Raw genomic sequence first — 14979 nt, 5'->3', positions numbered from 1 at the left:
CTGTCCTGTCTCCCTGTCCTGTCTCCCTGTCCTGTCTCCCTGTTCTGTCTCCCTGTTCTGTCTCCCTGTCCTGTCTCCCTGTCCTGTCTCCCTGTCCTGTCTCCCTGTCCTGTCTCCCTGTTCTGTCTCCCTGTTGTGTCTCCCTGTCCTGTCTCCCTGTCCTGTCTCCCTGTCCTGTCTCCCTGTCCTGTCTCCCTGTTCTGTCTCCCTGTTCTGTCTCCCTGTCCTGTCTCCCTGTCCTGTCTCCCTGTCATGTCTCCCTGTCCTGTCTCCCTGTCCTGTCTCCCTGTTCTGTCTCCCTGTCCTGTCTCCCTGTCCTGTCTCCCTGTCCTGTCTCCCTGTCCTGTCTCCCTGTTCTGTCTCCCTGTCCTGTCTCCCTGTCCTGTCTCCCTATCCTGTCTCCCTGTCCTGTCTCCCTGTCCTGTCTCCCTGTCCTGTCTCCCTGTCCTGTCTCCCTGTCCTGTCTCCCTGTCCTCTCTCCCTGTCCTGTCTCCCTGTCCTCTCTCCCTGTCCTCTCTCCCTGTCCTGTCTCCCTGTCCTGTCTCCCTGTCCTGTCTCCCTGTCCTCTCTCCCTGTCCTCTCTCCCTGTCCTCTCTCCCCTGTCCTGTCTCCCTGTCCTCTCTCCCTGTCCTGTCTCCCTGTCCTGTCTCCCTGTCCTGTCTCCCTGTCCTGTCTCCCTGTTCTGTCTCCCTGTCCTGTCTCCCTGTCCTGTCTCCCTGTCCTGTCTCCCTGTCATGTCTCCCTGTCCTGTCTCCCTGTCCTGTTTCTCTGTGTCCATCAGTGCCCTGGCAGTAATCATGGTCTTTGTACTCCCAGAGGAGTCTGGTTTCTGGAAGGAAAACGAGGCCAGGGGTTTTGGTTGGTAATGGATCTGAGGGGGCCTGGCAGCATGCCTATCCCCAGGAACCCTATCTGAGTCTGGGAGTGGCGGTAAGGCCCCTAAGTGCATTGGCCCAGGCGTCTCATCCCTACTCAACCCACTCCAGCCAAACACAGACCACCTGTCTGTTCATGAGTCACATTTGATCAATACCACTCGACAGCAGTATTGTAGAAAACATTTCAGAAAACTTCAAACTGATGTAAATTGCTTTGTATTGCACTTACATGTTGTGCAGGACACACCAGCCACAGTGAGGGTCTCCTGAGCCCAGACACTCGCTGCAGGTGGAGTACTGGCCACAGGCTTCCACTGGTACCCTCGTCATCTACACAGAGAGAGAGATACACACAGAGTTATAGCCTGGTTACAGACAGAGAAACAAGGTAGGAGTGAAGGAGAGGAAGTGGGAAAGAGAGGAGGAGAGAAGGAGGGGAGTATGAGTGAAGGTATGGGTGTTGGATTATTTCATGATTATCAGATATCAATATCAGCTCACACACAGACACCCTTCACTCCTCTTCAGTCAATACATATAGGACTCATCTCTGGTTCATAGTTAATCACTATGATTTATAACCATACCAATGCTGACTGGCATTGACTGGCACTGACTGGCATTGGTATTGAGTGCCAGTGCTCTGGGGCAGGGCTAAAACAGACGGGAGAGTTCCACTCTGTGCAGAGGGCAGTGCCTCCTTGTCTCCATGGTAACAACACAGCGCGCTCCCAGTGTCAACTGCATTTGATTAATGAGCCGTCATTGGAGGATGACCGCTGTCACTCAAATTGGTCGTGGGTGACAGCAGGGAGGGGGGAAGGGGCAGAGAGAGAGGAGATCATCACAGGGACATCATGTCCCATCACTATGGGTTTATAGAGAAGGCACTGCTGTTCATGATATTGGTGTGTGTTTGTCCGTGTTTGTGGTACGCACAGGAATGTATATCTTTATGCGTTTGTGTGTATTGGTGTGCGCACAGGTGTGTGTGTGTTCGTGTGTGTGTGTGTATGTGCGTACACAAGGGGATGTATATTTTTGTGTGTGGTCATTGTGTGTGTGTGTGTGTGTGTGTGTGTGTGTGTGTGTGTGTGTGTGTGTGTGTGTGTGTGTGTGTGTGTGTGTGTGTGTGTGTGTGTGTGTGTGTGTGTGTGTGTGTGTGTGTGTGTGTGTGTGCTAACCCCTCTTCCCACTCCAAAAAAGGAAATGACTCTTTCCTGTGCGGTGGAGCATCTCAATATTTAGAAAAGTTCAGTTATGCTTTGGTGACACCTTCCACACATCATGATCAGACATTTACAGCTTTGCTGGAAGTGAACATTTTTCTGTGGATGCATCCAACATTTCTGCCTAAAGAATCCACCAAAATACTCTTGTAGATGAGAAACTATGCTATTACCTGGGAAAGGTTTTTGAGGAAAAATGGAAGTAGCTCGCCCATACTAACACTCACAGGGCAACTGCACTGACATTTAGTAAGTGTAAAGGTTGATGCTATTCATAACATAGTAAAACGTATCAGAGAACATTATCTCTGATTTTACCCTCGGGGGAGATCAAAGTGGCTTAAAACGTGACGCTTTTTACCATGTTTTTAAATGGATATTTTCTATTGTGGAGGAGAGGAGAGAGTGCAGGTTGTAAGAGCAGTCATTTCCTCCAGACATTCTAGAAAGAACCCATCTCTCCTCTCCAGACAGACTAGGGAGAACCCATCTCTCCTCTGCAGACAGACTAGGGAGAACCCATCTCTCTTCTCCAGACAGACTAGGAGAACCCATCTCTCCTCTCCAGACAGACTAGGGAGAACGAATCTCTCTTCTCCAGACAGACTAGGGAGAACCCATCTCTCCTCTCCAGACAGACTAGAGAAAACCCATCTCTCTTCTCCAGACAGACTAGGGAGAACCCATCTCTCCTCTCCAGACAGACTAGGGAGAACCCATCTTTCCTCTCCAGACAGACTAGAGCGAACCCATCTCTCCTCTTATGATCTCCACCCTCCTGTTATTCATAGACAGACAGAGAGGAGTGTAGTTATGATCTCCACCCTCCTGTTTTACTATCCGTGTGGGGATTGTCCGAATTGTCCTAGTCTTACTTCTGGTCCCCACAAGGATAGTAAAACCCAACACACACACACACACACACACACACACACACACACACACACACACACACACACACACACACACACACACACACACACACACACACACACACACACACACACACACACACACACACACACACACACACACACACATACCACATGTGAGGTTGTGTTTCTAATTTATTATTTAGCTACTGTAGGAGGCAGGATTCCTCTTGGCTGTGTCTCTGATCTCCACCCTCCTCCATTAATTCAGGCAAGAGGCTAGAGCCAGCCAGCATCCCCTATTTATAGGGCCAGACACTGAGAGACAGGGAGAGACACACACAGGCAGATAACGAGAGAGAGAGAGAGACAGACAGACAGACAGAGAGACAGAGAGGAGGAGGAGAAAAGAGGGCTATTTCACAGCATCTCCATATCTCCCTGCCAGCCTCTCACGATCTACATGTGTGAAAGAGATCTGAACCAAGTGATATCTGTGTGTGTGCGTATGTGGCGTGTGTGGTTCACTGTGTGTGAACGCGTGTGTGTGTGAGAGATGTGCTGACAGAATCATGCTGCACCAGGGAGATTGCAGCAGCCCCCTCAATTACACACACACACACACACACACACACACACACACACACACACACACACACACACACACACACACACACACACATATGTGATCTGATACATTCTGTGATAGACCACGTGTGGGAGACAAACAACGTGTTTTCACACTGTTCTTATCCTGCTGAGCAAAGCTATTACAAGATGGGAGAATTGTAATGGCAGCCTATCGCTCCAGAGAAGTTCCCTGCAACAATATATCAAGGTGCTCACAAGATGATACAAAATGACACCTCCAAGAGAGGTGCATAGGATGTCAGCATCGAAACATTCACACGCTAAACTACCAAAACAATGCTAAACCTGACTGTAATCTCAATGCATGACAGTTAGCAATGCTAGCTTAGATTAGCCTTAGCATCCATAGCTAGAGAGAGAGAGAGAAAGGTAGGCAGACCTGGCTCTCAAGAGAAGACAGGCTATGTGCACACTGCCCACAAAATGAGGTCGAAACTGAGCTGCACTTCCTAACCTCTGTCAGATCCTGTCAGATTCTCCTTCATCTACCTGTACTGTTCTAAGAGGATTCTCCTTCATCTACCTATACTGTTCTAAGAGGATTCTCCTTCATCTACCTGTACTGTTCTAAGAGGATTCTCCTTCATCTACCTGTACTGTTCTAAGAGGATTCTCCTTCATCTACCTGTACTGTTCTAAGAGGATTCTCCTTCATCTACCTGTACTGTTCTAAGAGGATTCTCCTTCATCTACCTGTACTGTTCTAAGAGGATTCTCCTTCATCTACCTGTACTGTTCTAAGAGGATTCTCCTTCATCTACCTGTACTGTTCTAAGAGGATTCTCCTTCATCTACCTGTATCTACCTGTACTGTTCTAAGAGGATTCTCCTTCATCTACCTGTACTGTTCTAAGAGGATTCTCCTTCATCTACCTGTACTGTTCTAAGAGGATTCTCCTTCATCTACCTGTACTGTTCTAAGAGGATTCTCCTTCATCTACCTGTACTGTTCTAAGAGGATTCTCCTTCATCTACCTGTACTGTTCTAAGAGGATTCTCCTTCATCTACCTGTACTGTTCTAAGAGGATTCTCCTTCATCTACCTGTACTGTTCTAAGAGGATTCTCCTTCATCTACCTGTACTGTTCTAAGAGGAGGATTCTCCTTCATCTACCTGTACTGTTCTAAGAGGATTCTCCTTCACCTACCTGTACTGTTCTAAGAGGATTCTCCTTCACCTACCTGTACTGTTCTAAGAGGATTCTCCTTCACCTACCTATACTGTTCTAAGAGGATTCTCCTTCATCTACCTGTACTGTTCTAAGAGGCTTCTCCTTCATCTACCTGTACTGTTCTAAGAGGATTCTCCTTCATCTACCTGTACTGTTCTAAGAGGATTCTCCTTCATCTACCTGTACTGTTCTAAGAGGATTCTCCTTCATCTACCTGTACTGTTCTAAGAGGATTCTCCTTCATCTACCTGTACTGTTCTAAGAGGATTCTCCTTCATCTACCTGTACTGTTCTAAGAGGATTCTCCTTCATCTACCTGTTGTTCTAAGAGGATTCTCCTTCATCTACCTGTACTGTTCTAAGAGGATTCTCCTTCACCTACCTGTACTGTTCTAAGAGGATTCTCCTTCACCTACCTGTACTGTTCTAAGAGGATTCTCCTTCACCTACCTGTACTGTTCTAAGAGGATTCTCCTTCACCTACCTGTACTGTTCTAAGAGGATTCTCCTTCAACCTGTACTGTTCTAAGAGGATTCTCCTTCACCTACCTGTACTGTTCTAAGAGGATTCTCCTTCATCTACCTGTTCTAAGAGGATTCTCCTTCATCTACCTGTACTGTTCTAAGAGGATTCTCCTTCACCTACCTGTACTGTTCTAAGAGGATTCTCCTTCATCTACCTGTACTGTTCTAAGAGGATTCTCCTTCACCTACCTGTACTGTTCTAAGAGGATTCTCCTTCATCTACCTGTACTGTTCTAAGAGGATTCTCCTTCATCTACCTGTACTGTTCTAAGAGGATTCTCCTTCACCTACCTGTACTGTTCTAAGAGGATTCTCCTTCACCTACCTGTACTGTTCTAAGAGGATTCTCCTTCATTGGGAAGGGAGGGTGGTGTAGTGTGTGTGTGTGTGTGTGTGTGTGTGTGTGTGTGTGTGTGGGTGCGCGTGCGTGCACGTATGTGTGCATGTGACAGCGGTTATAATGAAGGTATGTGTGCACATTAGTTTGTTCATAAGATCGCATGTGTGTAAACTCAGTGCATCCGTCCACTTCCATAGGAAGTCATTAAGGAGCTCATCAATAACAAATTCCCTTGACTTTACCCTTCTCTCTCCCTCCCTCTCTCTCCTTACCTCCTTCCCTCTGTCCCCTTCTCTCTCCCTCCCTCTCTCTCCTTACCTCCTTACCTCTGTCCCCCTCTCTCTCTCTCCCTCCCTCTCTCTCCTTACCTCCTTCCCTCTGTCCCCTTCTCTCTCCTTACCTCTGTCCCCCTCTCTCTCTCTCCCTCCCTCTCTCTCCTTACCTCCTTCCCTCTGTCCCCTTCTCTCTCCCTCCCTCTCTCTCCTTACCTCATTTCCTCCGTCCCCTTCTCTCTCTCTCCCTCTCTCTCCTTATCTCCTTCCCTCTGTCCCCTTCTCTCTCTCCCCTCTCTCTCTCTCTCTCTCCTTAACTCCTTTCCTCTGTCCTCCTCTCTCTCTCTCCCTCCCTCTCTCTCCTTACCTCCTTCCCTCTGTCCCCTTCTCTCTCCTCCCTCCAAATCTTGCTTAATGCCCAAGCCCCTCCATTCAGCAGCAGTAGGGAGGTAGAAATATGTATAATTTATTAAACCTGGCCTGGGTTTTGTTATGGAGTCTAATCCGCCTGGCTCATCTCTGTTCCTCCCCTGCTCTGTCCTAATTAAGCACACAAACCCAGCCAGAGAATTTCACCTAGAGCCAAACCTCTCCAATCTGAAGGAAGCAAATTAAAGTGGAGCCAAAGAACATGCAGCTCCCCATCTGTCTGAGAAATCAAACTGTTGTATTCCTCTGCTATGAAGTTGTTCATTCGTTTCTAATCAATTGGCTGTCATTAGATGAGGTTTGTCATGGGACCACTCTAGGAGCTTTAGTGTGTGTGTGTGTGTGTGTGTGTGTGTGTGTGTGTGTGTGTGTGTGTGTGTGTGTGTGTGTGTGTGTGTGTGTGTGTGTGTGTGTGTGTGTGTGTGTGTGTGTGTGTGTGTGTGTGTGTGTGTGTGTGTGTGTGTGTGTGTGTGTGTGTAAATTATGTGCTCCTGTGTGCTTCTGAATGCTTGTGTGTGTGTGTGTTCTCTTATCACCATGCTGTAGTTGTGTTTGTATAGACCACTGGTCGAAACAGAAAATCAACAAATACATGAAGGAAGTGATGTCGCCGAGCGGCTGAAGAACAATGGTTGCCGTGACACCGCTCTCCGCTGTCCGTGCCAGGCATCCCCTGTCCAAACAGCCGTAACCCCCCAGCCAATCAGACCAGGGCTCTTCATCAGTCTCTATCGCTGCCACTGACTTGCCCAGAGAAAGCACACTGACAAGCTCTGTGTCATAAAACTGTGTCTGAACACACGTTAACAACCAGCCATTGATCCACACACATTACCTGTTTAATATCTCTCTCTCTCTCGCTCATTCTATCTATCATCGCATATTTTGTTTCACACAAATGACTACTGTTTTTCCTTCACTTTCACCTCGCAGTCTCTGTCTCTGTCTCTCTTTCTCACCCCCATCTCCCCCACCCAACCTCTCCCTCTCTTTCCATCCGTCCCTCCACCCTCCTCTCTCTGCCTCATTGGAGCCAGGGTTGACGTTGGTGTCAATGGAGGGGAAACACATGACGGCCTCATGGTGGCTGACATGATTTAATCCATCAGAAGCCCCTGTGTCGTATGATTTACTCTGTTAACACACGCGGCTAATGGCTGTGTGCAGGTTTAATATTGTTTTCATTTGACGTCCCAGAGGTCGTGCGGGAAACGCATCCATTGTTTTGTCGAGAGTGTCAGCGGATGACAAACGACTGCAACATGACCCATTACTTTCAGTTCTCTCTGTTCTGAAGATGGAGTGAAGAAAGAGGGGCTCAAAGATCTGAAGTTGAATAAGGCGGCCATCTTTTGAATGGAATCAACGTGACGATACAGAGATGGACTACATGGCCCAGGGGACTTGGTAACTCCAGCATTAGATCTCTTTTCCCGACTAAATGAGACAAATGTCTCGTCTCAGGGGGAGATGATTCAAAACTATAGCTGGACAGGTGGTATTTTAAAGAAGGTTTATTTGTGTGAGCCTTGAGTGATTTTGTTGTCTGCGCTAATGCCGCTAGATGTGGCTGCTAGAAGTCTATGTGAGGCTACATTATGCTAAGTTAACTCATATATAGGCTATATGCTAGCTTTGCCACGATATTAGCCCTGCTATGATATGCTTACATTAGCCAGCAGCCACTATGAGATGATATCCTTAGCTAGCCTCTGGTAGGACAAAGAGGGGGGAGCACACCACATCCACGTTGATGGGGCTGTTGTGGAGCGGGTTGAAAGCTTTAAGGTCCTTGGTGTCCTCGTCACTAAGAACTTAACATGGTCCACACACAACTGCACAGTCATGAAGAGGGAACGGCAGCACCTCTTCCCCCTTAGGCGGTTGAAAAGATTTGGCATGGGTCCTCAGATCCTCAAAAATGTCTACAACTACACCATCAAGAGCATCTTGACTGGTTGCATCATCGCTTGGTATGGCAATTGTACCTCCCTTGACGTAAACGGTACCAGAGCATTGGCTCGTGGACCAACAAGCTCAGAGACAGCTTCTATCCACAAGCCATAAGAATGCTAAATAGCCAGACTGCTAAATAGTAAATTAATGGTACCCGAACTATCTGCACTTACTCTATGCACACTCACGAGACTAAATATACACACTCATGAGACTAAATATACACACTCACGAGACTAAATATACACACTCACTAGACTATATACACACTCACTAGACTATATATACACACTCACTAGACTATATATACACACTCACTAGACTATATATACACACTCACTAGACTATATATACACACTCACTAGAATATACATACACACTCACTAGACTATATATACACACTCACTAGACTATATATACACACTCACTAGAATATACATACACACTCACTAGACTATATATACACACTCACTAGAATATACATACACACTCACTAGACTATATATACACACTCACTAGACTATATATACACACTCACTAGACTATATATACACACTCACTAGAATATACATACACACTCACTAGACTATATATACACACTCACTAGACTATATATACACACTCACTAGACTATATATACACACTCACTAGAATATATATACACACTCACTAGACTATATATACACACTACTAGAATATATATACACTCACTAGACTATATATACACACTCACTAGAATATATATACACACTCACTAGACTATATATACACACTCACTAGACTATATATACACACTCACTAGAATATATATACACACTCACTAGACTATATATACACACTCACTAGAATATATATACACACTCACTAGACTATATATACACACTCACTAGACTATATATACACACTCACTAGAATATACATACACACTCACTAGACTATATATACACACTCACTAGACTATATATACACACTCACTAGACTATATATACACACTCACTAGACTATATATACACACTCACTAGAATATACATACACACTCACTAGACTATATATACACACTCACTAGAATATACATACACACTCACTAGACTATATATACACACTCACTAGACTATATATACACACTCACTAGACTATATATACACACTCACTAGAATATACATACACACTCACTAGACTATACATACACACTCACTAGACATACACACTCACTAGACTATACATACACACTCACTAGACTATATATACACACTCACTAGACTATATATACACACTCACTAGACATACACACTCACTAGATTACATATACACACTCACTAGAATATACAGTGCCTTGCGAAAGTATTCGGCCCCCTTGAACTTTGCGACCTTTTGCCACATTTCAGGCTTCAAACATAAAGATATAAAACTGTATTTCATTGTGAAGAATCAACAACAAGTGGGACACAATCATGAAGTGGAACGACATTTATTGGATATCTTCCCCCTTAGGCGGTTGAAAAGATTTGGCATGGGTCCTCAGATGCTCAAAAATGTCTACAACTACACCATCAAGAGCATCTTGACTGGTTGCATCATCGCTTGGTATGGCAATTGTACCTCCCTTGACGTAAACGGTACCAGAGCATTGGCTCGTGGACCAACAAGCTCAGAGACAGCTTCTATCCACAAGCCATAAGAATGCTAAATAGCCAGACTGCTAAATAGTAAATTAATGGTACCCGAACTATCTGCACTTACTCCATGCACACTCACGAGACTAAATATACACACTCACGAGACTATATACACACACTCACTAGACTAAATATACACACTCACTAGACTATATATACACACTCACTAGACTATATATACACACTCACTAGACTATATATACACACTCACTAGACTATATATACACACTCACTAGACTATATATACACACTCACTAGACTATATATACACACTCACTAGACTATATATACACACTCACTAGACTATATATACACACTCACTAGACTATACATACACACTCACTAGACTATATATACACACTCACTAGACTATATATACACACTCACTAGACTATATATACACACTCACTAGACTATGTATATACACACACTCACTAGACTATATACACACTCACTAGACTATATATACACACTCACTAGACTACATATACACACACACTCACTAGACTATATATACACACTCACTAGACTATGTATACACACACACTCACTAGACTATATACACACTCACTAGACTATATATACACACTCACTAGACTATATATACACACTCACTAGACTATATATACACACACACTCACTAGACTATATATACACACTCACTAGAATATACATATACACTCACTAGACTATACATACACACTCAGTAGACTACATATACACACGCACTAGACTATACCTTATTATTATCTATCCTGATGCCTAGTCACTTTACCCTGCCTTCATGTACATATCTACCTCAAATACCTCATTATTATCTATCCTGATGCCTAGTCACTTTACCCTGCCTTCATGTACATATCTACCTCTATCCTGATGCCTCCACATTGATCTGGTACTAGTACTCCCTGTATATAGCTCCACATCGATCTGGTACTGGTACTCCCTGTATATAGCTCCACATTGATCTGGTACTGGTACTCCCTGTATATTGCTCCACATCGATCTGGTACTGGTACTCCCTGTATATAGCTCCACATCGATCTGGTACTGGTACTCCCTGTATAAAGCTCCACATCGATCTGGTACTGGTACTCCCTGTATATAGCTCCACATCGATCTGGTACTGGTACTCCCTGTATATAGCTCCACATCGATCTGGTACTGGTACTCCCTGTATATAACTCCACATTGATCTGGTACTGGTACTCCCTGTATAAAGCTCTACATTGATCTGGTACTGGTACTTCCTGTATAAAGCTCCACATTGATCTGGTACTGGTACTCCCTGTATAAAGCTCCACATTGATCTGGTACTGGTACTCCCTGTATAAAGCTCTACATTGATCTGGTACTGGTACTTCCTGTATAAAGCTCCACATTGATCTGGTACTGGTACTCCCTGTATAAAGCTCCACATTGATCTGGTACTGGTACTTCCTGTATAAAGCTCCACATTGATCTGGTGCTAGTACTCCCTGTATAAAGCTCTACATTGATCTGGTACTGGTACTTCCTGTATAAAGCTCCACATTGATCTGGTACTGGTACTCCCTGTATAAAGCTCCACATTGATCTGGTACTGGTACTTCCTGTATAAAGCTCCACATTGATCTGGTGCTGGTACTCCCTGTATATAGCTCCACATTGATCTGGTACTGGTACTTCCTGTATAAAGCTCCACATTGATCTGGTGCTGGTACTCCCTGTATAAAGCTCCACATTGATCTGGTACTGGTACTTCCTGTATAAAGCTCCACATTGATCTGGTACTGGTACTTCCTGTATATAGCTCCACATTGATCTGGTGCTGGTACTCCCTGTATATACTGTTGCTCCATTCGTGTGTTTTATTATTTTATTCCTCGTGTTAGTTACTTTTAAATGGGGGTTTTTCTGCATCATTGGGAAAGCAGTTCACTGTAAAGTCTACTCCAGTTGTATTTGGCACATGTGATACATGCTCTCCTTAACCAGCCTCTGCTAGGACATGCTATCCTTAACCAACCTCTGCTAGGACATGCTATCCTTAACCAGCCTCTGCTAGGACATGCTATCCTTAACCAGCCTCTGCTAGGACATGCTATCCTTAACCAGCCTCTGCTAGGACATGCTATCCTTAGCCAGCCTCTGCTAGGACATGCTATCCTTAGCCAGCCTCTGCTAGGACATGCTATCCCTAACCAGTCTCTGCTAGGACATGCTATCCCTAACCAGTCTCTGCTAGGACATGCTATCCCTAACCAGTCTCTGCTAGGACATGCTATCCCTAACCAGTCTCTGCTAGGACATGCTATCCCTAACCAGTCTCTGCTAGGACATGCTATCCCTAACCAGTCTCTGCTAGGACATGCTATCCCTAACCAGTCTCTGCTAGGACATGCTATCCCTAACCAGTCTCTGCTAGGACATGCTATCCCTAACCAGTCTCTGCTAGGACATGCTATCCCTAACCAGTCTCTGCTAGGACATGCTATCCCTAACCAGTCTCTGCTAGGACATGCTATCCCTAACCAGTCTCTGCTAGGACATGCTATCCCTAACCAGCCTCTGCTAGGACATGCTATCCTTAGCCAGCCTCTGCTAGGACATGCTATCCTTAGCCAGCCTCTGCTAGGACATGCTATCCCTAACCAGTCTCTGCTAGGACATGCTATGCTTAGCCAGCCTCTGCTAGGACATGCTATCCTTAACCAGCCTCTGCTAGGACATGCTATCCCTAACCAGTCTCTGCTAGGACATGCTATGCTTAGCCAGCCTCTGCTAGGACATGCTATCCTTAACCAACCTCTGCTAGGACATGCTACTCTTAGCCAACCTCTGCTAGGACATGCTATCATTAACCAACCTCTGCTAGGACATGCTACTCTTAGCCAACCTCTGCTAGGACATGCTATCATTAACCAGCCTCTGCTAGGACATGCTATCCTTAGCCAACCTCTGCTAGGACATGCTATCCTTAACCAGCCTCTGCTAGGACATGCTATGCTTAGCCAGCCTCTGCTAGGACATGCTATCCTTAGCCAACCTCTGCTAGGCTACACTAACCTTTGCCAGCGTTGGCTAGGATATGCCAGGCCCCTGCTAGGGCCCAAGCCAAGCCCTTGGGGGACACAGATGGAAAATGCAATTATGTCTCTCGTGAACCCGGCCACTCTCTGTGCTAACTGGATTTGCATCCTGTTTCTGACGCCGGCTCCCAGAAGCACACAAACATATCGGAACTAATTCTGTCCAAGCTGCGTTATCCCGCCTCGGGCCCACGACCATGGTAAATAAGCAACAGCATAGGCAGCACTGTGTAACATACACGACTGCAAACATGGTTAGTACACATTGGCAGAACAAGTCGTCAAGTTTACGCTCGACTTTATGTTGTGAATCATGCTTTGTGTCTGGGAGATGTGATTGTACTGAGAGAGAGAGAGAGAGAGAGAGAGAGAGAGAGAGAGAGAGAGAGAGAGAGAGAGAGAGAGAGAGAGAGAGAGAGAGAGAGAGAGAGAGAGAGAGAGAGAGAGAGAGAGAGAGAGAGAGAGAGAGAGAGAGAGAGAGAGAGAGAGAGAGAAGGGCCTTCTATGCCATCAAAAGGAACATAACATTCGACATACCAATTAGGATCTGGCTAAAAGTATTTGAATCAGTTATAGAGCCCATTGCCCTTTATGGTTGTGAGGTCTGGGTTCCGCTCCCAAACCAAGAATTCACTAAATGGGACAAACACCAAATTAAGACTCTGCATTCAGAATTCTGCAAAAATATCCTCCGTGTACAACATAAAACAAATAAAGCATACAGAGCAGAATTAGGCCGATACCCACTAATGATCAAAATCCAGATAAGAGACGTTAAATTCTACAACCTCCTAAAAGGAAGCGATTCCCAAACCTTCCATAACAAAGCCATCACCTACTGAGAAATTAACCTGGAGAAGAGCCCCCTAAGCAAGCTGGTCCTGGGGCCACACCCCACAGAGCCCCAGGACAGCAACACAATTAGACCCAACCAAATCATGAGAAAACAAAAAGATAATGACTTCACACATTGGAAAGAATTTACAAAAAAACGAGCAAACTAGAATGCTATTCGGCCCTAAACAGAGAGTACACAGTGACAGATACCTGACCACTGTGACAGATACCTGACCACTGTGACAGATACCTGACCACTGTGACTGATACCTGACCACTGTGACAGATACCTGACCACTGTGACTGATACCTGACCACTGTGACAGATACCTGACCACTGTGACTGATACCACCACTGTGACAGATACCTGACCACTGTGACAGATACCTGACCACTGTGACCACTGTGACTGAGTGACAGATACCTGACCACTGTGACAGATACCTGACCACTGTGACTGATACCTGACCACTGTGACTGACCTGTCATGGATCCCTTTCATTACGCACACCTGGCCCCTATTCCCATTGATTAGTAATTGTATAAGTGTGTCCTTTGTTCTCCATTGTCCTGTCGATTATTGTTACCATGTCCGTTGGTCGGTCGTGTAATTGGTCATGTGAGTACCTGTGCTGTGTTGGTTTGGTATCATTGTGCGCTTGTGTATTTATTTACTCCTCACTCTTCTGTTTGGGTTTCAACCCTGTGTTTTGTATACGTGTTTGTTTGGTCTTCGTCCCCATGCCTTTACATGGCACGCTGTAATGTGGGAAAATAAAAAACCCTATTACGTATTCCTGCGCCTGTCTCCCGATCCCTTCTACCAGGCGTGACACTGACTCAAAATTAAGGAAAGCTTTAACTATTGATGGGTTCGAACTTCTAAACTTTGAATATTATTAATCATTAGTTATGAGACATGAGGGGTGCCATAGGTTTGACACCAGAAGTTAATGGGTATCTGTAGGAGGAATGTATATGATCAGTGCAATTAAGCTTGGAATGTACTGAGTGTGGGGGAAACGATCACATGTGGCAGCATTGATAAGGGGAGAGAGCCGTGGATAAAT

At 45.3% G+C, this 14979-nt stretch overlaps 1 protein-coding gene across 1 annotated transcript in view; it reads right to left on the bottom strand.

Annotated features, from left to right (window-relative positions):
- Window positions 1-1083: 1083 nt before the first annotated feature.
- LOC112237523 (plexin-A4-like) overlaps window positions 1084-14979 on the bottom strand; it is a 296904-nt gene continuing 283008 nt past the window's right edge. Inside the window, exon 5 of the mRNA XM_042318328.1 lies at window positions 1084-1208. Coding sequence (XP_042174262.1) covers window positions 1104-1208 — 105 coding nt within the window. The 3' untranslated portion in view covers window positions 1084-1103. The remainder of the gene's footprint in view (window positions 1209-14979) is intronic.

Source organism: Oncorhynchus tshawytscha, unplaced genomic scaffold (assembly GCF_018296145.1).
Source record: "Oncorhynchus tshawytscha isolate Ot180627B unplaced genomic scaffold, Otsh_v2.0 Un_contig_4327_pilon_pilon, whole genome shotgun sequence".
NCBI classification, from domain to species: domain Eukaryota; kingdom Metazoa; phylum Chordata; class Actinopteri; order Salmoniformes; family Salmonidae; genus Oncorhynchus; species Oncorhynchus tshawytscha.
This window is presented reverse-complemented; position numbering and strand designations above follow the sequence as displayed.